The following is a 27,413-nucleotide window of genomic DNA, read 5'->3' on the forward strand; positions in this document are numbered from 1 at the left end:
GTCAGTAGAACCAGCCTTGACCCGGTCCATAGAACCGGTCCTGACAGAGGAACAGTGATGGCTTCCAGCCATATCAGCCAGCTGCACTGATCTCCCTCATTGCTGCATATCTTTGTGCAGCTCTGACCCGGTCAGTAGAACCGGCCTTGACCCGGTCCATAGAACCGGTCCTGACAGAGGAACAGTGATGGCTTCCAGCCATATCAGCCAGCTGCACTGATCTCCCTCATTGCTGCATATCTTTGTGCAGCTCTGACCCGGTCAGTAGAACCGGCCCTGACCCGGTTCAAAGAACCGGTCCTGACAGAGGAACAGTGATGGCTTCCAGCCATATCAGCTAGCTGCACTGATCTCCCTCATTGCTGCATATCTTTGTGCAGCTCTGACCCGGTCAGTAGAACCGGCCCTGACCCGGTTCAAAGAACCGGTCCTGACAGAGGAACAGTGATGGCTTCCAGCCATATCAGCTAGCTGCACTGATCTCCCTCATTGCTGCATATCTTTGTGCAGCTCTGACCCGGTCAGTAGAACCGGCCTTGACCCGGTCCATAGAACCGGTCCTGACAGAGGAACAGTGATGGCTTCCAGCCATATCAGCCAGCTGCACTGATCTCCCTCATTGCTGCATATCTTTGTGCAGCTCTGACCCGGTCAGTAGAACCGGCCTTGACCCGGTCCATAGAACCGGTCCTGACAGAGGAACAGTGATGGCTTCCAGCCATATCAGCCAGCTGCACTGATCTCCCTCATTGCTGCATATCTTTGTGCAGCTCTGACCCGGTCAGTAGAACCGGCCTTGACCCGGTCCATAGAACCGGTCCTGACAGAGGAACAGTGATGGCTTCCAGCCATATCAGCCAGCTGCACTGATCTCCCTCATTGCTGCATATCTTTGTGCAGCTCTGACCCGGTCAGTAGAACCGGCCTTGACCCGGTCCATAGAACCGGTCCTGACAGAGGAACAGTGATGGCTTCCAGCCATATCAGCCAGCTGCACTGATCTCCCTCATTGCTGCATATCTTTGTGCAGCTCTGACCCGGTCCATAGAACCGGTCCTGACAGAGGAACAGTGATGGCTTCCAGCCATATCAGCCAGCTGCACTGATCTCCCTCATTGCTGCATATCTTTGTGCAGCTCTGACCCGGTCCATAGAACCGGTCCTGACAGAGGAACAGTGATGGCTTCCAGCCATATCAGCCAGCTGCACTGATCTCCCTCATGGCTGCATGTATTTATGCAGCTCTGGAGCCGCTGCCTGTCGCTCATCTGTGACGTTTATTTAGTCTGCTGCCGTTCTTCCAGAACAGGACGAGGAGACGCATTAATGCTGATTATCCATGCCTGGTTCTCCAGGCCGGTTAGGCGGCTCAGCCTCTCCTGTTTTCACCAATTCTACCAGATGGATCAGATTAAATCTATCAGTTGCTGCTCAGCGTTTAGTCGGGATCTGGACTTTGACTACTCCCACTCCTTCCCCTGTCTACCCTGCTTAACTCTGTCTCGTCTACAGACTGAATCATGGATGTGGTCAGCTGGTCTTTTAACGCAATTGATCAAATCTTCTCAACAGAGAGACAGAGTAAGGGAGAACCTTCATGTCCAGATGGTTTTTATCTGGGTACACAGTGGATCTTTACTGGCCAACTGGACCTCAAAGGGCTTTATTTTCCTGTAGGTCTCCACAAGCAGCTGTGGACGACTGTGTGCCTGACGATGATGATGTCTGTCAAGGGCGTAGAAGATGCATACATATTTGGATTTTTGATACCAGGAGTTCTACTGTTTGGTGTTGATGGATACCTGTCATATCCTGAAATTGGGAAGATGTCAGGGGCTGTTTTGGCCATTGTCTGGCTATCCTGCATGTATGAGGGGATCTGCAAAGCTATCTACACAGACTGAGATGTTAAGGCAGCAGAACCGTAAACTGGATGCAATCCTTCACAGGATCACAGGTCGGCTGCAGTTCCTGGACTCACAGGTGAAATGGTATAATCTGGGAGAAAACTGTAAGTTCGGATCTTGGCGGACTGGTCCATAAAATCTGTTCTATTGGGTTTCGCCATGATGAGACTTCAGCAAAACCTCTGAAGGCTGGAAGAAAGAATTAACAGCCAGCCTGACCTAAACAATCTGTTTCTATCTGAAATTCTGCTCCCCACTGGACTCAGGAGGCCTTTATCTACTCAACTGTCCTAAATATGAGGATCTGCTCTCTGCCTCCCTCCCCTGAACACATCTGTGAAGCGGCCTTGTTGGTCGGATAGCGAACTGTTACATCTGTAACCGACATTGAACCATGGCTTCATGGACTTACTTTGCACACAGGATAGAATACACGCATCATTCTCCTGGACGTTCCTGCAAGACGTTATCTGTGTTGGCTTTTGCTATGTGATGAGGTTTGCACCTTTCTAAAGGCTGATTTAGACATCCACGCCCCTCCGCAGACACTCTGCGGTCACCTCTCAATTGTAGGCGACCGCAGACAGGAGGCATCTGATTGGTCAATTCTACATCCGCTTACCAACTTGTTCTGTTTGTCTGACCGCAGTTGCGGAAAACGAATCGTGAAGTTGGACCAGCTAGCAGAGCGAGGTGCGCGAGAACGCTGCAACCCTTTTTCCACCTGGATCCCCGTTCTTTTTGGCCCTCATGTACCTCCGTTGTCGGACAAACTTTCCCCCACTTCCTCACCGCCTCGGCCGTATCTAGACCCACAGCGTATAGCGCAGACCACGCTTCAAACTTGAGCATAAATCAAAAATGTCTGCATCAAGCTCACTGCAACACACTGCTGCGGGACGATAACCAACCCTTAAGGCAGCAAGGCCTCAGACACCCTGAGGCCTTGCTCCCCCCATGTCTGTATATTGTCTTTGTCTTTTGTCTTTTCTTGGCTGGACTGTACCGAAACCTTGACCGAAGTTTCACCCTACTGCAGGATGACAAATGAAGAAATCATGAATCATCTTCCACATTACGTGACATCTGGAAGGAGATATTGGCTCTGCTTTGCTCTAATCTGTCCAGAGGACATTGTCTCTGAGGTCTCGTCATTTGTCCAGATGCAGCTAAGCTAACCGTAGTCCTGCAGCCATCTTGTATCTTTTATCCTCCATCAAACCTTCCTGCCCTGATTAGGTTTCTGTCTCATCAAGGTTCCCAGCATCCCTGGAGTTGCCTGACCTCAGATTCCTTCCCCTGGGGGGGTGGGGCAGCCATGGCTCAGTGGTTCCCTATGAGGGTAGTTTGTCCTGTACAGGTAGGAACACCAACAATGGCTCCTTTCATTCCTTTCACTGAGTCGTCCTCCTCCAAGACTCTGGGATCTGAAGCAGCTACGCCGCTTTAGTCTCCAGGAGAAGGTTTGGATCTGATCCTCTCTGGGTTCATAGTGGCATCATCAGGTTTGCATTGATCTGGAGGGAAACCAGACATTATCTCTGTTAACCCCTGGATGCCCAGAGCCGACCCAGCAGCAGGCAGAGGAGGATCAAATCAGATCCCCTCCTGAGAGGCTGCAGTAATGCTCTGATCCAATCAGAGGTGGCGTGTTTGTGGTGAAAAACAGACGCTCCAGCTGAGTGTCGGCGTCTGCGTGTCGATAAGGCAGAAGTGGAAGAATCTTCACCTCGTTGCCACAACAAAAACACCAGTTTGTCTCTTTGCTCCACTCAGAGATGGGAGACGGAGACGGCGGCAGCTCGGCCCGATAAGACACACAAAGAAACATTCAGACGGAGCGAGGTCCGACAAGACCGGGCAGGCCTGATCTGAGCCCCCCAAAACAGGAAGCACACCTCCCCCATCCATAATCACCCCACACATCCACTTCCCTCTGAAAACACTCAGCGTGACTGATGACGGACCAACAGGCTCTGAAATCACCTCTGCTGATACCAGAGTGATCAGCGCCGCTTCCTTACTGGGAAAACATTTATGATCCAGAGAGACGGAGCCCGTCCGAGCCTCCTGCAGGAGATGGGCCGCCCCTCCTCCTCCTCCTCCTTCTCCTCCTCGGTGGAGTCATGTTCACACTCGCCTCTGGATCTCTGGTCTGCCTCTAAATGTTTTCTAAACCAGAGCCTAGTTTCCTTCAGCTTCAATAAAAAAAACAAGCTGCTCAGAATGTGGCGTCGTCATGGAAACGCATAGAGATCCAATGTCCTCCAACATTTGGTCACTGATGATAAAGTGCAGTTATTAGCTAACCAGAATCCAGCAGTTATTCAGGCTATAATATCTATCAGGTTTATTAGCTGCTCTTTAATGAACCCTGTTTCTAATTGGAGCTTCTGCAACTTTAGCAACATTTTCTGGAATAGATGTGGTCATATTTATTATAAATCTGACACCTCCCTGTACGGTCTGCGTCGTTCTGATGCTCTGATATTTAAAGGAAAAGTCCGGTCAGCAAAGAAAAATCAAAGAAAATTTAAATTATTTAGTGTTAATCGGTAAAAAAATAAAAACAATTATTGTTGCAATCACTGAGTCTGGGAGCGGCCATTTTTGCCCAAATATAGTAGCTCCTCCCTCCTGCCATCTTCCAGCAGTGACGTCACGGTGCGGTAAGCCTAGCGCCATTCTCCCCGCTTTCCAAGCTAAATCAATGGGAACTACTAGACACATCTGCAATCAACAACAATTATTGAAGATTTCCAGAGGACTTCACCATTGAAATTCCCCAGAGCTATAGTGAAACTGACAATGCCCACGTGCATGGCAGCTGGATGCTGGAATACATCGGGTAAAAGTGAAAAAAAAAGAGTTATTCCACCTTTCTGATTCCTGATCCTCCACGGACGGGTTGGTCGTTGGATCGCCAACTTGAAGAGGGAGGATTTGCCATCGAACTTCTGGCCAGAGAAAAAACCCGTAATATGTAGCCAACATTTGGAAGAAGAATGTTTTCAAGATGACTTGGATAATAGCGCGTTGTGACAAACACCAGATACAGCACTGGGACTTGATCAACAGCCGATACCGCACCGTGACGTCACTAACCAGTAGGTGGCAGTGGTGTTCTTTGACAAACATGGATGCCTCCAGTAAAGCACATTCACATGAAAATAAAAACGAAACATAATTTAATAAAAATAAATTAATAATTAAAGTACTTTTAGAAGTTTGAATTCTGAACATGACCAGACTTTTCCTTTAATGTAACACTGTTAATGCAGCTTTGAATGAGCCTCAGGGAGCAGAACCCGGACCTGGGAGTTTCTACCTGCAGGTTGAATGAAAGCAGAACTGATTCTTTGTCACAGATGTAAATCAAAGCGTTCAGACAGATTTTCTATCAGCATATTAACCCTCAGGTGGATCATCTGGATCATTTCCACCCACTTAGTAAAGTTGCTGTAGCTGTTAGCTCTGTGGCTCTGCTGGGAAACTTGGGGCAGTTTGCTGCTGGACCAAACCGGTGTTTAACAAACCAAAGAACGTCTGACCCTTCTGGACGGGGCCCGGTTTACAGGGAAGGCTGAATGGATCAGGGTTTTTCTGTTGACCAGAAGGGGCCCATCCTGGTCCTGCTCACCCTGCGATCTGGACCGGGCCCCTTCAGGGGCCTTTGTTCTCCGCCTCCTCAGCCAGAGATGTGTGAAAAGTGGGTCACAGGTCGGACCTCTTTGTGTTCCCCGGGCAAATGAAAAGTGACAGACACCGGCCATGCCTCAACACTAATATACTCTGTGCCCCCCCGCCCGCTTGGCGCCCACTAATTACAACCTGCGGTTATTAGTGCTGCGCCTGTAATTGCTGAGCATCCCTGGACAAATAGTTTGGTGCTTAGCTGGACGGTGGGGGGGCAGTGCCTTGCTGGCAGGGGTCACCGGGTCACGGGGGAGGAACTGGAGCCGAGCCGGACGCCCCGCCCCCCACCCTGGCAGCTCTGAAGCATCACTGATTGGCCGGTTCATCCCATCATCCTGTCCAGTTAGAAAGACGCTTCAAACCATTTTGCTTCATGTCTGATTCTTTAGGCCGATTTTGCTAAAAATAAAAACATGGATTAATACAGTGATTTACAACCTTTATTGAACATTTACAAATTCCTCTGACAAACCAGCAACCAATCCACTGGTTTGTTTTCAACCTTTTTTTGGAACGACTGACCTGGATGACTGAGAATCTCCACCGGCAACCAAGATGACACCAAAGGACACTAAAGCCTGATTTATGAAACCATGTGTCGCAGTAAACTCGGATAGGCCCCGCCCCTTCCGCAGACACTCTGGTGCACCTCCCCAAAATTATAGGAGATCGCAGACAGGAGGCCTCTGATTGGTCAATTCTCCATCCCCTCTACACTATTTCCTGTGTGGTTCCTTACCGGCTTGTTTTTTTTTTTGTATGACCGCCATTGTGAAAAACAACTCGTGAAGATGGAGCAGCTAGCAGAGCGAGGTGCGCGAGAACGCTGGGACCCTTTTTCCACCCTGATCCCTGCTCTTTATCGCCCTCCGTTGTCGCACAAACTTGCCCCCACTTCCTCACCGCCTCAGCCGTATCTAGACCTGAAGCTAGTTCCTGATTGGCCCTCTGGCGTTGTGGCGTGGAATAACATAGCGCAGACCACGCTTCAATATTGGGCATAAATCAAAAACATCTGCGTCAAGCTAACTGCGGTGCACTCCTCCCACTGCTGCTGGACGATAACCAGGCCTTTAGTGTGAAGGCTGGGCTGGTTCCATGAACACAGTAGGAAATCCTGGCAGGAATGGTAGAAAGACACACAGAGCTCTTCATCAACAGTTCTCAGTCTCTGTTTTTAGTTTTTATCTCAGTCAAGCTTAAGAAGCTCAGCTCATGTAGATATGTGGCTGAACATGAGATTAATGTCAAAATACCTTTGGTGGCCAGAATTGGGAAATTCTTGGCAACAGAATTTGACAGAATAAAACTGTCCAAAGGAAGAAAGTGAGAAAGCTTCCTGGAGAGGAAGCGAAACGTCTTCAAATCTTGGAAACCAAGTCCAGTGGATTGTTTTTTAAACTTTTACGAAATGTCCAAAGGAAGATCAGCAAAGTTTAGCTTTAAACCACCAACTTGTTTCAGTTCAATGCTCCTTTAAAGTCAGATCCTTTCCAGCAACAGATACTGAGCTGTAAGCACATTCACATTAAAATTACTATGAATAAAAAACACTGAACATTTATTGTTAGGGATGGAATAATTTCAGATTTAAAGAACTTTCAGAAGTTTGAATTCTGGATATGGCCGGACTTCTACTTTAAAAAAAAAAGCATTAATAAATCAAATGTGGGGTTCCTCAGGGAACATCTGCACATCCTCTCAGTTTTTATTTCACATTTGAGTTTCTTTCTGTTGTGTGACGGATCATGTTAAACAGTTAAACCTGGAAACGGGGCCAGATGTTGGACCTGATCATCACCAAAGCTCTAAACATTTCCCTGTATCTGTTGGACCGCTGTTATCTCTGAAAGCATCATCTCCAGTGACTCGGTTAGAGAAGAGACGTCAGCAGAAAACTCCTCTGTAACTCAGTAGATGAGCTGCTAGATAACTTTCCTCTGAACATTTCAGACATCATTGCTCCAATTAAATGAAGTCTGGTTCTGGGGGGAAAGTCTCCATGGAGATCTGCTCCAAATGTCAAAAGTGTTGAAAAGCTGAAAGACTCTGATCTAGAGCTGCAGTTAATGATTATTTAGCAGGTCCATTAATCTATCCTGTGTTTTTTTATTAATTATGAGAGATTCAAAGGTTCCTTAAAGATTTTTTTTAAATTGAATTTCCACTTGAGTTGTGGGTAAAGCCAGGCAAATTAGGCAAAGACAGGCAGGGGCCCCTCTGAACAGCCCCATTCTCCAGATGTAGAGATGTTAATAGAATAGACATCCATTATCTGTTCTAGGTTGTGTCCCTCTCTTCTCGTCCCTTTTCTTCTTGTTTTCCTCTCTATGTTTTGTACTCAGCTGACTTTTCATGCTGTCTCTAAAGGAATGAAAGATTTTTTCCAAGCACTAAGCTCACTTAGCTGATTGCTCCTTCCTGTGTTTCCAAAAAGGCCAAAGTAAATAACCCAGTCCTTCTTTTCACTGTAGACAAGCCATGATCTGCTTCTCTGTTCTCCATTTTTCATTTGGATGAAATAATAGCTGCATGAATCATGACAGCAGACAAGATAGAGGAGAGCAGGAGGCGGGGTTACCAATCTACTCGCTCTGGAGAGCAGAGTTCGCTGCTTTTAGATGTTGTCTTCAAAGTCTCCAGTAGCAGAAAAAAGTCTCTAGATTTGGCGCTAGGAGCTTTTTAGAAATCAAAGTGCTAGAGGGGTCTGAAAAGTGGCTAAATATAGCGACTAAAGCGCTAAGTTAGCAACACTGCTCTTTGCATGGTTTGTTTTCAAATGGTTTGCTGCTGTCTGTTTGGACCTTTCTGAACATGTGCAGCAAATGGACTGATCCAATATGGAGGACACTGAAGGGGGGGGCTGAGACACACTTAATATTATCAGCGTTCTGATGGCATTTTAGCCAAAGGATTTGCTGCGCTATATTCTGTGTAACTTCCGAACCACCCAGACGTTCATTTCGTTGGTTTTCTCCAGAACCTGAATTCGGAGTCGGACTGAAACTAATTGGATTAATTGATAATTGAAATAATCATCAACTGATTTCGTAACCGATTAATCATTAGCTGGAGTATAAAGACAGTAAAACGTGCCTTTAGCTGACAGAGCGATCCATTTAGAGCAGGGATTATACCAAGACTGTAGAAAATATACATAAACATTTTGTATCTAAGATAAAAAAAGTCCACTGTTCCTTATTTGTGCGCATTAAAGCTGCAGTCTGTAACATTGAGAAGAGAGCAGACTTCGACTGAAAATTTGAAGAAAAACAGGTTTCACGACACTCCCCCACCCTCTCTGCTTCACTCATGCCCCACCTCCAAGCTCCACCCCTCTCACAGCATCTGCGCGGCTACCGCATGCGACCAGAAGGGGGGGGGGGGGGCGGGATTCAGCGTGTGTGAGCTGTGATTGACACTCCATCAGACGCTCCTCTGGCTGTGATTGGTTGTTTTGACTCGTCCCGAATTATTCTTTCCAGATTGAAATACAGGCAGTAGGCGGGACCAATTGAAGCAGTTTTTTTCACAGGTTACATATCACATGTACTGCTGTCTGGGCATAGGGACAGTTTTAGCCAATATGACAAAAAAGTGATTTTAAAAACTTAGAGACTTCAGCTTTAATTATGTTTTTGATAAAAAAAATTTTACTCTTGAAATAAGATGATTAGATAATATGCACTTTAAATAAGACAATGCAATTGTTTTTGTCTCGCTTCATTGGCAGTGTCTCAATTACCTCCTCAATTCTAGAAGAAATGCACTAATTTTAAGAGGGAAAAAAAATGACTGAATGAATTTGATTTAATGTTTTACAGTGTAGGGTTGTGGTCCAGTTTGGCTCTGAGAAGGTTTTTGTTACGTTGGTCTGAGCTGATGGACTCCAGCTGCAGAACATCCTGCTCCTTTTGGATCCTTTACAGAAACCAAATGTCTGATCTCATTAAATCTCTCCTCCTGTTTCAGGGTTTTGGACCCACAGAACCAGTGAGACCCGGTAGGACCTGCTGTGTTGATTCCTTGACCTCCTCCGACCTTCTCTGCTTCGCCCGCTGCGACTGAAGTCCGATCGGATCGGATCGGATCCCCTCCTCCCTCTGGAGCCCGAGCTGCTGCGTGGACTGCCTTGTTCTGGACCTGGTTCTGGCTGCAGGATGGCGGTTGGGTCTGGTTTGGCTGTGGTGCTGGCTGCTCTCCTGCTGGCTGGAAGTGACGGTGAGACGTCTGAGAGGAGCTCTGCTCCCGCTGCTGAATCACTCCTCCTGATTATTCCTTTTCTTAAAGTTGGACCCGTCTAGAATTAAAATGGACCCAATCATTCCTGGTCTGAACCAGAGGGTCTGTAAGCTACGCCTGACCAGAACCGTTTCCTCACTGCAGATGAACCTGAATTCATCTGAAAATGTGAATAAATGGTAGACTTGGACAGACTTTATGGTCATATTGTTCTTACAGGGTGCAAAACGAAATGTTGCTCAGTGCAGCTTTTTAAAACATTTCCATTTCTAAAGTGCAGCAGTGATGAGCTACAGCAGGAGAACCAGGGAGCCCAGAGAGGTCGTCATCCAGGCGTCAAACATCAGGGGCTCCCAGCTCTCCCTGCTGCAGCTTTATCCCACCCATTCAGAGCTACTGGATCAGAACCTCAGGGGGGGAAAGTCACTGATTCATTCCGGTTTGAAGATCTGTTCTCAAACCTTGGAAACCAAGTCCAGTGGATTGTTTTTAAACTTTTACGGAATGACTATGACCTGGATGAATCTTCCTCAGCTTATGTCACTGCTTCATCTAAAGTCAGGCGTACGCTGCGATTTTTTTCAATCATTGCACGCAGCTACAGCTCACACTGTACGATGAAACCGTAGGGTTTAAAAGCTCACAGCTCACCATGTTTGTTCTCACACTGCGAGGCTCTGATGCGATCTACCTGCTCACACTCTACGTCTAAAAACCATGTGGGACTCGACAATCTGGAAGAAGCAGAAGAACTGTCTTGTTTGCTCATGCTCAGTGCTCTGGATTCCGATAAATCGGCTCCTAGCTCTGCTACAACAGCAGGATTTACCCACCAACACCTCACAACGGCCGACTGCGTTTCAAACATGTTTGATTTTCTCCGGACCTTACGAGTCCTGATGGGAGGTGGTCGTTAGAGGCTGATCGCTACTCGTTACCGCCTGCACAGCTACACCTCGCACCACCAGGCTGAAAGTCGGCCTGATCAAAAAAATTCTTGCACGACCGGAAAATAAGGCTGAAAAGGGCAAAAAGTCGTACAGCGTACGCCCGGCTTTAGTGGATCAGAGGGCGGATCAGTTTGATCAGATACTAGTTTGGTTGTTTTCTGTCCAAACTGGACTGGTTTCCGTTAACCAACTGGTTCCAGTCTGAGTTAATAAACACTGAGGAGGATCAAACTGGTTCATCATGTTTATTTATTGATTATTATCTGATTATTGTTGTAGAAATCAGCTTTATTTGCCCATTAATTCATTAAATCCTCCATCATTCAGTCAATAAGAGCAAAAGATCCACAGAAGGAACTGAATCAGACTCTGAGGGCAGACTGTTACGGATCAGAACCATTAAACCAGAACCATGCATAGTTCTGTTACAGTGACACACCGTCTGGTTTCACTGCTGGTGTCTGCGGTTCTGGTTCTGATCCGTTCTCCTGCATCAGGAACCAGTCCTGGTTCTGCCTCCCAGTACGCTCCAGCGCTCTCTCTCTGCCTCTGCCCTCCTCCCTGCAGGAAGCTGTTGAACTGATTGCTGCCGCTCTCGCTTCCTCTCAGCACATAAACCATTTCCTGTATCGCGCGGTGCGATCCTTCAGCGGCGCTAAACGCTCCAAACAGCCATTGTTCTCCGGAAATATCCCTCATTCCCCTGGAGACGCCTCGCCTCTTTGAAGCTGTTCATTTTCCCTGTGAGGGCCGCAGAGCGCCGCCCCGCCGCGTTCTGGAGCAGAACCGCTGCTCCAGTCGGTCCTCTGCAGCTTCATGTGATTCATTTAGATAACCTGCAGAGTGAGCGCTCTGTCCGCCCGTCCAGCTCTGTTTAACCAGGTTATTAATTACCCCCTCTGGGCAATGATCTGCTGTCGCCATGGCAACGCAGGGTCAACATTCCCCACAGGAAGCGGCTGAGTTTAAAAGGACGCTGCGTTTTATTGGTCATAAAGAGGAGCTTCAGTGATGAAGGTCTGCTCCTCTTCCTCAGTCCTCAGCAGCTGTTTTACTGTTAAAGGGCCAGCAGGTAATAAATGCCTGCAGACACGACTCGGGTTTAACAAAACCCAACGACAGGATTATTTTACTCTCATCAGATAAAATAAGGCAGAAGTTCACAAACAAATCAAAGTTTCATTATAAAATAAAATTGGATCAGAGGAATTTTTTTTATTTTCATAATTATAGTCTAAAGTAATTAAAGTAAATCTACAAACGATTTAACAGATTCCGTTTGATTTATTACTGTTATAGTTTAGGTTAACAGAAGTAGGAATTTATTATGAGGCCCTTCAAAATAAAAGCCTCATAACCAGGCCAACTTTATAAGAACAACGTAAATAATCAGACAGGATGAGAACAACAAAGCAGATGTTTTCAGAGAATCCAAAGCCTGGGAGCTTCCATGGATGACCTCTGACCTCAGACCTCAAACGGTCCCCAGCATCTCCTGGTTCTTCATTCAGTAGAAGGTTCCTCTCAGGAGGATCTCCTAACTTCTGCACCAGACAGTGACTCATTGTCGGCTGTCATAAAACGCGCCTCGCAGTCGAACGCGCCCCCTGCATCGCCATGGAAACCAGCGGTTCTCCAGCCGCCTGCATGAAGGATAAATAAAGCTGCAGCGGCGCCGAGTTACCCAGCATGCTCTGCCAGACCTCAGTCTGCGCTCAGACTGATGCTGCGATTAGGCACACGTGTGGACAGAAGCCCCGCCCCCCTGATTGTCAGTCACAGGACGTCGGCCAATCACAGACAGCAGGACTCTAACAAATCAGAGGAGGAGCTGATTAAAGCCCATCAGTTATTGATTAGATATGAAGTTTAGATCATCCTCTGGAGGTGAGAGGTATCACTCTGAGTGAAATCATCAGCTCCTCTGTCATCAAAGGGAAATAAACTGAATGAATCTGGTTAGTTTTTAGGAATCAAATGGATTCAGTGAACTAGAGCTGCAGATGTTTCCAGCTGCTGATCAGACCAAAATATTTCTGGCATTTATTAACCTTTATCAGTGAAGAACAGGGTGTTTGAAGGTGATGGTTTATCTCATGCTCTTTAAATACAACAAATTTCAGCTTCTAAAGTTATTAGCTTATTACAAAATATATTACTTCTTTAAAAGGTTAAACATTTATTTTTTAACGTGTAAAAGCTGCAGAACGAAAATGTCTCCAAGTTAAAGTGAAATCAGTGAGTCTGTCAGTAGAAGCAGAGCTGCTGCTTTAAGCTCCACTTTCTGCAGAACATCAGAGATCTGCTCCTTCAGACCCATACAGGTACCAGAACCTGGAACCAGGCTGCTCTTAAAGGTACCAGAACCTGGAACCAGGCTCCGCTCTAAAGGTACCAGAACCTGGAACCGGGCTCCTCTCTAAAGGTTCTGCTCCCTCCTAAAGTTGACCCATGGAAACCAGCTCCTGAAAGGAGGTTCTGGTGTTTAGTTCTGATGATCCAGAGTCCCAGACGGGTCAGCTGAATGATGGATCTCTGAGCTAAATGAGCCTCATGATCCCAGTTTGCTGTGAAGCTTCTTTCATGCCGTTTTTATCAAGTTACAGGAACAAACTGGTCACAGCTTCTTCCTCTGATGCCTGTTTTTCTGCAGGCTGTACTCCCCCTGCTGGCCAAAGCAGAGAATGCAGCTGCAGAGCGGTTCTGATGGGTTCTGGCCTCCTGCTCTGTTTGAGGCTCTGAAGACCTGCTGCACTTTAAACTGAGCTGCTAACTGGGCTTTAATCCGTCCGATTATTATTTAAAATCAAAGGAAATGGTTTTATAGAACAGCAGCACCTGTCTGTCAGTTTAATCTTTATTACCTTTACATCAGTTTTCACTGAAACAGTTCAGCTGAAACATCTGAACTGATAGCAGATGAAAGTCTGAGTCATTCAGCAGAAGTTTGTTTCGCTTTGATCGAGACAAGATCGCCCTGATGCTGTCTGAGAGAGACAAACAGACACACCCACTGACGGTAACCATGGAGACCAGGAGGGACATGTCCAGACAGGACTGCTGAAGGTTTTACTCTGAGGAGAGAAAAGCAAAAGAGCTGAACAGGAGGCAAAATAAATCTGCTGAAAAACTGAATTATGAAGCAAAGATATGCAGGAATCATCTGAGCTTAAAATCCCTGAAGAACAATGAGGGCGACGGCTTCCAGCATCGCCAGGTTTCACTGTAAAACATGAAGCTTTAAGTCAGTCGGAGATTAAATATGTAAAAATATATAGATTAATCTAAAACAAGAGTAAAAAAAACAACAAAACAAGAAGGAGAAGCTGTGGGCCTCCTGCTGCTCCTCCCAGCCTGTCAGCAGCTGATAGAGGAGGAATGTTTCGCCTCCAGCAGGAGGTTTGGAAACTTTGGAAGCTCTGGGGGATAAAATCAGGAGGAGTGAGGCATCCTGTCTGTTCTTAGGATCTCTGTGCTCGATCCAAAGTGTGAATCCGGTTCCGTCTCCTCCCATTTGCAGGTCAGAACCCGGACGACTTCCTGCAGGGGAACGGTGTGAATCCCGAGGCCCGGCGTCCAGGAGAGGACTCCACCATCGCTCCTGAGGACCGAGACCGCTTCCTCAGCTGCTACTGCTCTGGACACTGTCCTGATGACGCCATCAACAACACCTGCCAGTGAGTACGGCCGCCTGCCTGGGGTCCGCTCACTACCTGATCCATCCTGCGCATGCAAACAGATATACATCCAAAAATATCATTACAGTTCTAGAATTACTTATTTCTATCCTTAACTCACTAAAGAATGCTAATACACGTCTTTAAAACATGTTTTATAACTTAGGCGATTTTGATGCTTCTTCCATTTTCTTGTTAAAGTTCTTCTGTGATGTCATCATGGGTCATGCTCAGAGCCGTCAAGCTAAATCTGATCAAACCTTATTTTATTTTATCTGCATTTTAGTTGTTTCTTTCTTAAGGTTACTTAATATACACCATAATGTTGACATGAAAGGAAAACGTAGCATCCCATTTCTGGTGCAGATCGGGAACAGACGAAAATAGAAACAACTTTAATGTATTTATTTTCTCAGGAAATATATTATTAACCTTTAAAGTCGTAGGGAAATCATATTTAAATGTCAAATCATTCTGGCTTAAACATGTATATAAATGTTCTGTTTATCAGACCATATTGGCCCAAAATTTTGAAAATTTCTATTTAAAAAAAAATCCTACCTTAAATCTGTATTTTTCCCGTTATCTTCTGCAGGCCAGTTAGTTCTACGTCAGCCTGAACACCTAAATTCGGCCAATCATATATCAAAGGTCGTCTGTCAATCAAATATTGTCGGTCATAGCATCTTGATTCATATGTAGCAGCTAATATACGCAACGGTTGAAACCAGAATCCTTTCCTTTCCCATTGAGTTGCGTCCCAGTGTTCCCGGGGATGGACGTCTGTGTCTTCAGCAGGCGTAGAGCTAACAGAACTGGCAGCGTTGCGAGGCAAGGGCTCAAACATGTACGGCTGGAAGCCTTCTACACCAAACCAAGCTTCTGCCGCCCTGGCGTCCTCTTCCACAACATCTTCGTCCCCGCTTTCCTCCTCTAAATAAAAAATGGATGACGGAGGAGACTCATCCACGACCTCCGACACTAAACTCTCCTCCTCTTGCATGTTTCCGCTGTCCATAGCGTTCCTTGACAGCGTCGTTTCTAAGTCACCAATTTAGTGCTACTTGGTCCCAATGGAATTTCCCGTTGGGAACCTGCTAGCACTAAGATGCTAACTGGTTAGCAAGATGCTTCCCACAAACCAGCCATAACCAAACTTGCTTGGGAACCTTCCGCCACAACAATCCCGCAGATAAATCTAGATCCTAACCATGTAGATTTAGTCCAGATGGTTGGGTTCTGGTTCTGGTTCTGGTTTGAAGCTGTGACTAACTGCGGGTCTGGGTGTGTCCAGGACCAACGGTCAGTGCTTCGCCATCATCGAGGAGGACGAGCACGGAGAGGCTCAGCTGACCTCCGGCTGCATGAAGTATGAAGGCTACCACTTCCAGTGTAAGGTAGGACCTTCAGCTCAGCTGTCCTCAGACAGGAAGTGACACGCTGGGATCTAGAAACTCACCCAGTTCGTCGTTAAATCTGAAACCTGCATCCTTCCCGCTGACCCCGCCTCTGGCTGGTCCTGCCCCCTGACTGGCTGTCTGCTGTGATTGACAGGACTCCCCCAACGCTCAGACCAGGAGGACGATCGAGTGCTGCAACACCAACTTCTGCAACGAGAACCTGAGGCCCACGCTGCCGCCGCAGGTTCCCATGGGTACGTCCTCAGCTGAACGGGTTGTGGAGAACCTGGAGCTCAGATCTAACCAGGTTTCTGTTCCCACAGAGATCAGCTCTCATTGGCTGGCCTTCATCATCTCCATGACGGTCTGCTGCTGCACCCTGATCTGCCTCACCATCGTCTTCTACTACAGGTAGGACCTGATGTTCCGCAGGAAGCCGTTCATCTGCTCCTCTGATGCAGGCATTGATGTTAAATCAATAACCTTTGGTTATGATTGTAGCCATGAGACGATAAACAGAAAATCTGCACATAACAAATAAATTCATCCTTTCAGCACAATATAAGAATTTATTCATGGAATTGTTTTATTTCTAAAGTTAAACAGTTTAAAGGTAATCCCTTTAACTAAGCTGGTTAAGTGTAACCAGATTAACTGAGAATAAATGAAAGGGTTAAATAAAACTAACCAACTATGGAGACCTGGGCGATCTGGTTTAAACCAGTTACTAATTAAATGATTGACGGTTCATCATGGATTCTTCCAGAAGCAAATTATTTATAATGACATAAAATTAGCTTTAAACTTTAAAGTTAGAACAGTCGGAGCGGATTCAAACTAATTCACAGCTAAAAATAAATAAATAAAAAAAAATACTCCAAAGATGTCGGACATTTTTATCCTTATTTCAGTTAATTACTCACAGGAATATTAATGGAGTTGGAACTAACAAACTTCAGAAAACATCTGGTAATTTGAGGGAATCCAGTTCATTGGCTAACAGCTTAGCTTAGCTAACAGCTTAGCTTAGCTAACAGCTTAGCTTACAGCTTCTAACAGCTTAGCTAACAGCTTAGCTTACAGTTTAGCTAACAGTTTAGCTAACAGCTTAGCAAACAGTTTAGCCAACAGCTTAGCTAACAGTTTAGCTAACAGTTTAGCTAACAGCTTAGCAAACAGCTTAGCTTACAGTTTAGCTAACAGCTTAGCTTACAGATGAGCTAACAGCTTAGCAAACAGCTTAGCTAACTTCCGTAAAAGTAAAAAAAAAAAAAAGCTTAGCTTACAGTTTAGGTAACAGCTTCTAAAAGCTTAGCTAACAGCTTAGTTTACAGCTTAGCAAACAGCTTAGCTAACTTCCGTTAAAAAAAAAAGCTTAGCTTACAGTTTAGCTAACAGCTTAGCTTACAGTTTAGCGAACAGCTTCTAAAATGTTAGCTAACAGCTTCTAACAGCTTAGCTAACAGCTTAGCTAACAGTTTGTTAAAACCTGGATGTTTAATCATCTCTGAAATCGATGCTAATGTTCATCTGAACAGCAGATCGAGCAGCTTGCTAGTTTTGTTATATACCCGGACAATAGCGGGCTATTAGCGTTAGCGGCTAATTTTAAAGGACTGTTTGGTGACAACTTGGAGAGAAATTAGTAGAAATTAAAATATTAAATCCCCGTTGGTGTTCAGGTCCCACATCTGGACTCTGATCGACTTTTTAATCAACTGATTCAGAAAAGTTTTTACAAACAGTTGAAGTTGTTGATCTCTGAAATAAACAGATCTAGAAATAAGTAAATGATTCTTAAACTCACAGATAAATAAGATGATCTGCCAGTAGGATGAGTATTAATGACCTGAAGATAAGTGGATTTTAAGCTCTTGAAATAATGTTTTTTGTTTTTTTATATAAATGATCTTATTCCTTTGGCTATTCATCCTCCTGCTCAAAACAAGAGGAAATAAATGTATTTTTTAAGAACCACTTTCTTTGATAGATTTCAGTTTTTGCAGTGAAGTTCTGGATTAAAGCCCAATAATCCAGTAAAGAAATAGAAATATGTTCTGATCCTGCTGTCACTAAATAAACCCAGACAGGAAGATGTCGGCCATCATCATAACTAAAATAAGCAGCGCTGTGACTGATGAACGTGATCTGGGTCGTAACGCCGTCTGACGCTTCCTCAGGTACAAGTGGCAGACGGAGCGGGATCGCTACCCCAAAGACCTGGAGCAGGAAGTCTTCATCCGCGGAGGAGAGTCCCTCAAAGACCTCATCCACCAATCACAGAGCTCCGGCAGCGGCTCAGGGCTCCCCCTGCTGGTAGGAAGCTGAACAACATGTGATCTTTCGCGTCCCGGCTGGGCAGTCTTCCTCCTACTGATATTATGAAATAATTTTTACCTTCAAACCTGAACTAAGTTAGACACCTGATTTAGGTTTTAATATGTCGCAGTTTGTAGATTTTAAATTTAAACTCGACTTTAGATTCTGCTGAGATTATGCTCTCATCCCTCAGGTCCAGCGGACCATCGCCAAGCAGATCCAGATGGTGCGTCAGATCGGGAAAGGCCGCTACGGCGAGGTGTGGCTCGGCCGCTGGAGGGGAGAGAAGGTGGCCGTCAAGGTGTTCTTCACCCGCGAGGAGGCCAGCTGGTTCAGAGAGACGGAGATCTACCAGACGGTCCTGATGAGGCACGAGAACATCCTCGGTGGGTTCCTGAGTCCATTAGATCAGTCGGTCCGTCAAGTGACCCTCAGCTAGACACACGTGGCTTTTATTATCCCAAAAGAAAGAAAATAACTGTTTATAATTGATGGAAAATATCTCAATATCGCATACTTCTCTGGCAAACTTTTAGTCCAAGAGACACAGATGAGCTCTAGTTTACTGGATTCTTGGAGATTTGGCGCCATCTGGTGGTCAACATCAGATTTAGCAACTACCCACATTTCTGTTGACATTTTTGATTTTTCATTTTGTGAGAACATTTAGTGATAGTTACCATCAGTTAACATACAATGTTACAACCGCCACTACCAATTATGTTTAGTTTGTATAAAATTATAGAGCTAATATACAAAGTTAAATAAATTACATCTAAACACTTTGAACAAAGTGGGAAAGATAGTCCTATGTGCTTTTTTACCAGCGGTTAACAGAATATCAAATAAATAATAATCTTTTCTGACCTGTTAATCCAAATTTCCTGAAAATAATGTTGAAAACTGCAGAGGATTAGATTAGTGTTAAACCAACCGCTTAATACTTGATGAAGCCCAAAAGGGTTTAACCGCTGAGCATTCGCAAAAGATATGGCCTCCTGGTTTCCTCATTGCCTCCAACACTCAGCTTCCCCTCCAGTAAAATGTGTCTTTGGTTTTGCTGTAATAAAGAAACGGATCAAACGCGTCCATCCAAACTCTCGCCATGACTGAGAGCTGGTTCATTTCCACTGGGATTAGCAAATGCCTATCACCAACATTTCTGATGCTTTTTCTAACCTTTGATCAAAACTTGGTCCAAATATTTAGAAAGCTTCAGGTTACTTCTCTAGTTCTCTAGTTTCTATATTAGATCCAGATGTTCAGGAGAACCGTGAGTGGGAGGAGATCCGTGAAGAGGAGAAAAGCACAGAATATTTCTGTAGAATCATCTTATTTCTCCATTTTTCAATTAGCTTGCAGCTTAGCTTACAGTTTAGCTAACAGCTTAGCTAACAGCTTAGCTTACAGTTTAGCTAAAAGCTTCTAACAGCTTAGCTTACAGTTTAGTTAACAGCTTAGCTTATAGCTTAGCTAACAGCTTAGCTTACAGTTTAGCTAACAGCTTAGCTTACAGCTTAGCTAACAGCTTAGCTTACAGTTTAGCTAACAGCTTAGCTTAGAGCTTAGCTATCATTTTGGCTAACAGCTTAACTTACAGTTTAGCTAACAGCTTCTAACAGCTTAGCTTACAATTTAGCTAACAGCTTCTAACAGCTTAGCTAACAGCTTAGTTTACAGTTTAGCTAACAGCTTCTAACAGCTTAGCTAACAGCTTAGCTAACAGTTTAGCTAGCAGCATACTTTTTTCTCTGCTAATGAATCCAGCTGTCATCTCAACAGCATTTTATTTTACATCACAGAGGTCTTAAACTCTTATTTATCAGCTTTGCCTGTTGCCCTGTCCAAGATGGCCGCAGCTTGACGTGTGAATGTCTCCCTCCATCCTGCAGGCTTCATCGCTGCAGACATCAAAGGTTCTGGTTCCTTCACGCAGCTCTTCCTCATCACCGACTACCACGAGAACGGCTCTCTGTACGACTTCCTGAAGGTGAACACGCTGGACGCCGCGGCGCTGCTGCGCCTGGCCTACTCCGCCGCCTGCGGCCTCTGCCACCTGCACACGGAGATCTACGGCACGCAGGGCAAGCCCGCCATCGCCCACCGAGACCTGAAGAGCAAGAACATCCTGGTGAAGAAGAACGGCACCTGCTGCATCGCCGACCTGGGCCTCGCCGTCAAGTTCAACAGGTGGGCTTTCTGTCGTCATGGTAACCCGCTCAGACTATTCACGGCTCGTTCTGACGTAGCACGTAGTTGAACTGTGTCTGTGTTGCCGTAGCGACACCAGTGAGATGGATATCCCTCTGAGCAGCCGGGTGGGGACCAGGCGCTACATGGCTCCAGAGGTTCTGGACGAGAGCATCAACAAGAACCACTTCCAGGCGTACATCATGGCCGACATGTACAGCTACGGCCTGGTGGTCTGGGAGATGACCAGACGCTGCGTCACCGGAGGTACGGCACCGCGGCGGAGCGGCCGGGTCAGACCTATCAGTCACACTGATCCGGGTTTACGCTGGAAAAAATCAGTCTAGATCAGTCATTTTTTATTGAATTAGGAGGAAAATTAGACATTTTTCCAATGGAAGAAGACAATTTATATTTAAAATAAAAAAAAACTATTAAGTTGTCTTATTTTAAGTGCATATTATCTAATTTTAAGATTAAAATATTCATTCTTGGCAAATCATCTGATTTTCCTGCTCAAATTAAAGGCAAATACCCTTATTTAAGAAAGTTTGACTTATTTCTAGATCTATTATTTCTACTGTAGTTTTTCTAAATCACAGGAATATTCTCTCTGATTTTTACCTGTTGAGGTGTCCCGATGACCTTTAACCCCCGTCAGGCTGCTATCCTTCTGATCATCGGTGGTTATTTAATCCTGACCTTAGCGTTGTCGTCTCTGAATGTTCTGGTTTCTGAGGAGCAGAATGAGAACAGACGGTTCCTCTGAGTGACGCTGCTCTCTGTTTCCAGGCATAGTGGAGGACTACCAGCTGCCGTACTTTAACATGGTGACCTCTGAACCCTCCTATGAGGACATGCTGGAGGTGGTGTGTGTTAAAGGACTGCGGCCCACGGTGTCCAACCGCTGGAACAGCGACGAGGTGAGTCTGCAGACGCAGAAGGTTCTGATTGGTTGGAAACGGTGTTCTGTCAGCTCAGCAAACCCTTAAAATACGCATCACTCCCATAGAATGGCTTCAGCTGTTATCTATTCTATTCAGTTTATTTCTATAGCTCCAATTCACATCATGTCATCTCAGGTCACTTTATAGATCCAGTTCAACCAGATCATCCAGTCAGATTGATTCAAAGTTTTCTATCTAAGGAAAACCAGCTGATTGCATCGACTCATTGACTCTTCAGCAATCCCTCACACTAAGCATGCTTGTAGCGACAGTGGATCCTAAAGTACTTCCTTTTCCTTCGTGGAATTAAATAATCTATTTATGTGTAATCTGAATATAATTTCTATAGTTTTTCATGTGCTGTAAATATAACTAAATAATAATAAGATGATCCGCATCTCGCTCATTTTAAATAAAATAAAAACAAGTAAATCTCATATCCTGTTACTGAGTTATGATGAAGTATTAGTGACAGGCTAGAGATTTTTTTCTTCTATTTTGAGGATAAAGTCGTAAGACTGCGAGAGTAAAGTCGTAAGACTGCGAGAGTAAAGTCGTAAGACTGCGAGAGTAAAGTCGTAAGACTGCGAGAGTAAAGTCGTAAGACTGCGAGAGTAAAGTCGTAAGAATAAAGTCGTAAGAATAAAGTCGTGAGACTGCGAGAGTAAAGTCGTAAGACTGCGAGAGTAAAGTTGTAAGACTGCGAGAGTAAAGTCGTAAGAATAAAGTCGTGAGACTGCGAGAGTAAAGTCGTGAGACTGCGAGAGTAAAGTCGTGAGACTGCGAGAGTAAAGTCGTAAGACTGCGAGAGTAAAGTCGTAAGACTGCGAGAGTAAAGTCGTAAGACTGCGAGAGTAAAGTCGTAAGACTGCGAGAGTAAAGTCGTAAGAATAAAGTCGTAAGAATAAAGTCGTGAGACTGCGAGAGTAAAGTCGTGAGACTGCGAGAGTAAAGTCGTGAGACTGCGAGAGTAAAGTCGTGAGACTGCGAGAGTAAAGTCGTAAGACTGCGAGAGTAAAGTCGTAAGACTGCGAGAGTAAAGTCGTAAGAATAAAGTCGTGAGACTGCGAGAGTAAAGTCGTGAGACTGCGAGAGTAAAGTCGTGAGACTGCGAGAGTAAAGTCGTAAGAATAAAGTCGTAAGAATAAAGTCGTGAGACTGCGAGAGTAAAGTCGTAAGAATAAAGTCGTAAGAATAAAGTCGTGAGACTGCGAGAGTAAAGTCGTGAGACTGCGAGAGTAAAGTCGTAAGACTGCGAGAGTAAAGTCGTAAGACTGCGAGAGTAAACTCGTAAGACTGCGAGAGTAAAGTCGTAAGAATAAAGTCGTGAGACTGCGAGAGTAAAGTCGTGAGACTGCGAGAGTAAAGTCGTGAGACTGCGAGAGTAAAGTCGTGAGACTGCGAGAGTAAAGTCGTAAGACTGCGAGAGTAAAGTCGTGAGACTGCGAGAGTAAAGTCGTAAGACTGCGAGAGTAAAGTCGTAAGACTGCGAGAGTAAAGTCGTAAGAATAAAGTCGTGAGACTGCGAGAGTAAAGTCGTGAGACTGCGAGAGTAAAGTCGTGAGACTGCGAGAGTAAAGTCGTAAGAATAAAGTCGTAAGAATAAAGTCGTAAGAATAAAGTCGTTAGAATAAAGGTGTGAGACTGCGAGAGTAAAGTCGTGAGACTGCGAGAGTAAAGTCGTGAGACTGCGAGAGTAAAGTCGCGAGAATAAAGTCGTAAGACTGCGAGAATAAAGTCGTAAGACTGCGAGAATAAAGTCGTGAGAATAAAGTCGTAAGACTGCGAGAATAAAATTGTATTTTATAACATCTCTTCCAAGAATCCCTTTCTTCCCTAAAATGAGGAATGTGGAGCATCATGTGAAGTTCTACTTTAGCATCGGTTTGACGAATTCGGAAATCTTTTAGCAGCAGCATCAAACTGGGCAGGATGTCAAAGTGGTTGCTGATTGGTGGAGCTGGTCGGCCGTCATCTGGTGGGCGGAGCTACAAGCTTTCTTTCTGAAACTGGTTGTTGTTTGATGACTTCAGTCTAAAACTGAATACTCAATCATACTGAGTTGTAGAATCGTCTCCCTATAAATATTTAATTTTCTGTGAATTAAAGCCGATCATTCTTTAATAAGATCCTCGTTAAACAGACATGACATTTTATTTAAAGCTAATGTTTGACGTGGACCCAGATTTTTTTGTTCTTTTATGCACAAAAATATGACAAAAATTCGACTAAATCAGGAAGTAAAACGGCGTGATTGTCTGGAAGGAGAGCGGAGACAGGAAATGCGTTTCACTGAGGCTATGCTGAGCTGACAGAACACCGGAGGTTCTGATTGGTTGGATCGGACTCGAACCTGAAACCGTCTTATTGTTTCCTCAGTGCCTTCGAGCCATGCTGAAGCTGATGTCAGAGTGCTGGGCCCAGAACCCCGCCTCCCGCCTCACCATCCTCAGAGTGAAGAAGACGCTCGCCAAGATGGTGGAGTCCCAGGACATGAAGATCTGAAGAAGATCCTCCTCCTCCTCTTCCTCCCTCCGGATTCACCCGACTCACTCCACCTGGACCGGATCAGACCGGACTGAACCGCTTCTCCCAGGCTGCCTGCTGCACAGGGAGGAGGAAGAGGAGGAGAAACTGGGAGGATCTTCCTCACAGCAGAACTGTCCTCCTCCTCCTCCTCTTCCTCCTCCTGGTTCTTCATCCAGAGGCGGCGGAGCTCGACGCTTTCTGTGAAAGCCAAACTAGCCGCTGAACGGAGAGAAGCAGGCCAGTTTCTTTCTTCTTCTTCTTCTCCTCTCCAGGACGGAGCTCTTCCTCCACGTCTTCCAGAAGCTTCTCCCTGAACTACAGAAGCTCCTCTGGTCATCTGAGAACTGAGAGCTTCACCTGGAGCTCAGTGGAGTCCAGGAGACGCCTGCCGTCCTCTTCCTGTCCGTCTACTTCCTGTCCGTCTGTCTCAGTCAGATCCGGTGGTATTTTAAGGGGGCAGGGCTATACGTGAGGCTCCACCCGTTTTCTGCTGAAAGCAGGAAGTGACATGAGTTTAAGAACAATTAGAGCAAAGAATCCTGCAGGTTAGCATCACAACGTGTGATGGACTGAATCCGCAGCAGAACCTGGAGTTCTGATGAAGACGTCAGGAATGTTGGATCCTTCATCCTGGTTCAGAACGGCGACGCCATGTTTGACCGAGAAAATCAAAACACTCCAGAAGGTTTCAGCTTGATGCTCTGATCAGAAAACAAACTGAAGCGGTTCTGATCTGCTGCAGCTCGGCTAACGGTTTCCCTCCACTTCCAGTCTTTGTGCTAAGCTAAGCTAACAGCTCCCTGAAGCTGAAAAGGTGAGACTGTTCCTTTAAACGGGACGCCGCGCACGCCGCGGCTCTGCGCTCACGTTTCCTGTGTCCAAATAAAAGGCCAGAAGAGGAAGAAGTTCTGATGTGGAAGCGTTCATGTCGTTCTCATGTTGGACGGCTTCTGGTTTAAAGTTTAAAAAGAAAATAAAAACTGTTCATTCTGTCCAAGTAGCAGTTTGGAAGTAAAGGAGCTTCTTTTAGTCAAACTCTCAGCGTCGCCTCTTCTTTCATCATCAGCGGGTTTTTAAAGGAACAAAGAAGCAGGAATATTACTTCTCTGATTTGTTTTTGCTTCTGATTTAATTTTCTTTTTATTTTAGTCATTTAATTTAACATTTTTAACATTGTTTCATGAATCACTTCATTTATGTCGTTTATAGGAGTGAAAACGAAGAAGAAGCTCATAAGAAGTGCCTCTTTCTCTGAACACAAAACTAATTATAAAATCTGGTCTGATGTGCAAAATAACTTCACAGTCAGGTCATGTTTTAACAAATACAAAAAAAATTAAAAAGGTACATATTTTATAGCAGCGTATAAGATTTAACTGTTATCCTTTTAAATTGAACAGAGGAGTTATTTCTAATTAGGAGCATATTTATTTAAAGCTACAGTGTGTAACTTTTAGCGACATCTAGCGGTCAGACTGCAGCAACATGAACACCTCCCCCCACCGCTTCTCCCCCCCAACAGTACGGCGAGCGTTACGGGACAAAATGTCTTCCACGACGTCCGCATCACCTACTTTCTCAAGTGATGAGGTTTGTTTACATAGATAATTTTACAGATAGTATTTCATTAGTCTGTGTAGGGTATAGATTTCATGTAGACTTAAGATAATAAATATACCCGTTATTTTTTCTACATCGCTGTGACGTTTTGGCGATCTCGCAATCGCTAGTTTGTTGGCTCTGCGCTGCCGTAGCGCAAAGATGTCTGCCTCCATGGCTGCGAGACCCGCTCCTATGTAATTATAAATAACGAATTCTAAGGCAACGCAAATATTAAGGTTAAGAGGCTGAGCTCGTAGATGATGATAAATAACCAGAGATGGCAAAAGTACTCACTTTCCGTACTTGAGTAAAAGTACAGATACTTGTGTTAAAAAATACTCTGGTAAAAGTTGAAGTACTGATTAAACTTCTTTTTTTCAAGTAAAAGTAACAAAGTACAGGCTTGTAAATTTACTTAAAGTATAAAAGTAAAAGTAGAAACCACTTTTTTCATGCCGTTGCCTACATTTTAAATGGATGTCTGCCAATAGGACTAGATCTCCGTTGTGTTCATTTTCAATCATCTCGTCGTCCATGCTACTATGCTAACGCCACCGCCACCAAGCTGCAATGATTTGCCGCCAATGAATACCGCCGAATCTGTCGATTCATCTTGTAGTGGTGCGTCAAATGCAACGTAGATTCCCATCCGATTAGATTGAATTTGGTATCGATGACGTGAAAAATAATAACGGTAACTCCATTGAAATGATTCAAAACTAAAGTAACGAGACAATTTTTAAAAATGTAAGGAGTAGAAAGTACAGATATTTGTGTAAAAATGTAAGGAGTAGAAGTAAAAAGTCGCCATAAAAATAAGTAGTAAAGTAAAAATATCAGAAAAATCTACTTGAGTACAGTAACGAAGTATTTTTACTTCGTTACTTCCCATCTCTGTAAATAACATAGTTATGTATAATATATTAAATTTCTGAATGTATATCCCTGTAATTATTACACACTGTAGCTTTAAGGGAAAAATCCGCTCATATTCAAAATTCAAACTTCTGAAAGTTCTTTAAATCTGAAATGATTCCATCCTGTTCAATAAATGATCAGAGTTTTTAATTCAGAGTAATTTTCATGTGAATGTGCTTTACTGGAGGCATCCATGTTTGTCAAAGAACACTACTGCCATCTACTGGTTAGTGACGTCACGGTGCGGTATCGGCTGTTGATCAAGTCCCAGTGCTGTATCTGGTGTTTGTCACAACGCGCTATTATCCAAGTCATCTTGAAAACATTCTTCTTCCAAATGTTGGCTACATATTACGGGTTTTTTCTCTGGTCAGAAGTTCGATGGCAAATCCTCCCTCTTCAAGTTGGCGATCCAACGACCAACCCGTCCGTGGAGGATCAGGAATCAGAAAGGTGGAATAACTCTTTTTTTCACTTTTACCCGATGTATTCCAGCATCCAGCTGCCATGCACGTGGGCATTGTCAGTTTCACTATAGCTCTGGTGAATTTCAATGGTGAAGTCCTCTGGAAATCTTCAATAATTGTTGTTGATTGCAGATGTGTCTAGTAGTTCCCATTGATTTAGCTTGGAAAGCGGGGAGAATGGCGCTAGGCTTACCGCACCGTGACGTCACTGCTGGAAGATGGCAGGAGGGAGGGGCTACTATATTTGGGCTAAAATGGCCGCTCCCAGACTCAGTGTTGAGGACGAAAATTGTTTTAATTTTTTTACTGATTAAAGCTAAATTAATTAAATCACCACAAATGTATTAGTTTTAGGTATAAATAATGATCCATTGATTATTCCTGCTGACTGGACTTTTCCTTTAAATCAAACCAGATTTAAATAAGGGACATCAAACCTTATAGTGCTGTGGGACAGTTTCAGTTAGCTAACTTTTAGTCCATGCTCAAATTTACAACACATCATCTCAAGGCTACAGATTATTTTATTGATGGAATTTTGAATGCACAGAGATACATTGAAAAGATCC

At 44.7% G+C, this 27,413-nt stretch overlaps 1 protein-coding gene across 3 annotated transcripts in view; it reads left to right on the forward strand.

The window, feature by feature from the left end:
- The window catches only part of bmpr1aa (bone morphogenetic protein receptor, type IAa), a 45,825-nt gene extending 20,933 nt beyond the window's left edge, over nucleotides 1–24,892 (forward strand). The window contains exons 3-13 of one of the 3 annotated variants that reach the window (XM_038308333.1): nucleotides 9,576–9,824; nucleotides 14,310–14,472; nucleotides 15,767–15,869; nucleotides 16,027–16,126; nucleotides 16,196–16,283; nucleotides 18,053–18,188; nucleotides 18,385–18,577; nucleotides 20,084–20,381; nucleotides 20,473–20,648; nucleotides 21,174–21,304; nucleotides 23,708–24,892. In XM_038308333.1, coding sequence (XP_038164261.1) covers nucleotides 9,764–9,824; nucleotides 14,310–14,472; nucleotides 15,767–15,869; nucleotides 16,027–16,126; nucleotides 16,196–16,283; nucleotides 18,053–18,188; nucleotides 18,385–18,577; nucleotides 20,084–20,381; nucleotides 20,473–20,648; nucleotides 21,174–21,304; nucleotides 23,708–23,833 — 1,575 coding nt within the window. In that variant the 5' untranslated portion in view covers nucleotides 9,576–9,763 and the 3' untranslated portion in view covers nucleotides 23,834–24,892. Of the gene's footprint in view, nucleotides 1–9,575; nucleotides 9,825–14,309; nucleotides 14,473–15,766; nucleotides 15,870–16,026; nucleotides 16,284–18,052; nucleotides 18,189–18,384; nucleotides 18,578–20,083; nucleotides 20,382–20,472; nucleotides 20,649–21,173; nucleotides 21,305–23,707 lie in introns of all 3 variants that reach the window. The other 2 variants (XM_038308331.1, XM_038308332.1) reach the window with 2 other exon arrangements.
- Nucleotides 24,893–27,413: the final 2,521 nt, after the last annotated feature.

The sequence above is a fragment of the Cyprinodon tularosa genome, unplaced genomic scaffold, assembly GCF_016077235.1.
Source record: "Cyprinodon tularosa strain WSP-4 unplaced genomic scaffold, ASM1607723v1 ctg634, whole genome shotgun sequence".
Lineage (NCBI taxonomy): Eukaryota > Metazoa > Chordata > Actinopteri > Cyprinodontiformes > Cyprinodontidae > Cyprinodon > Cyprinodon tularosa.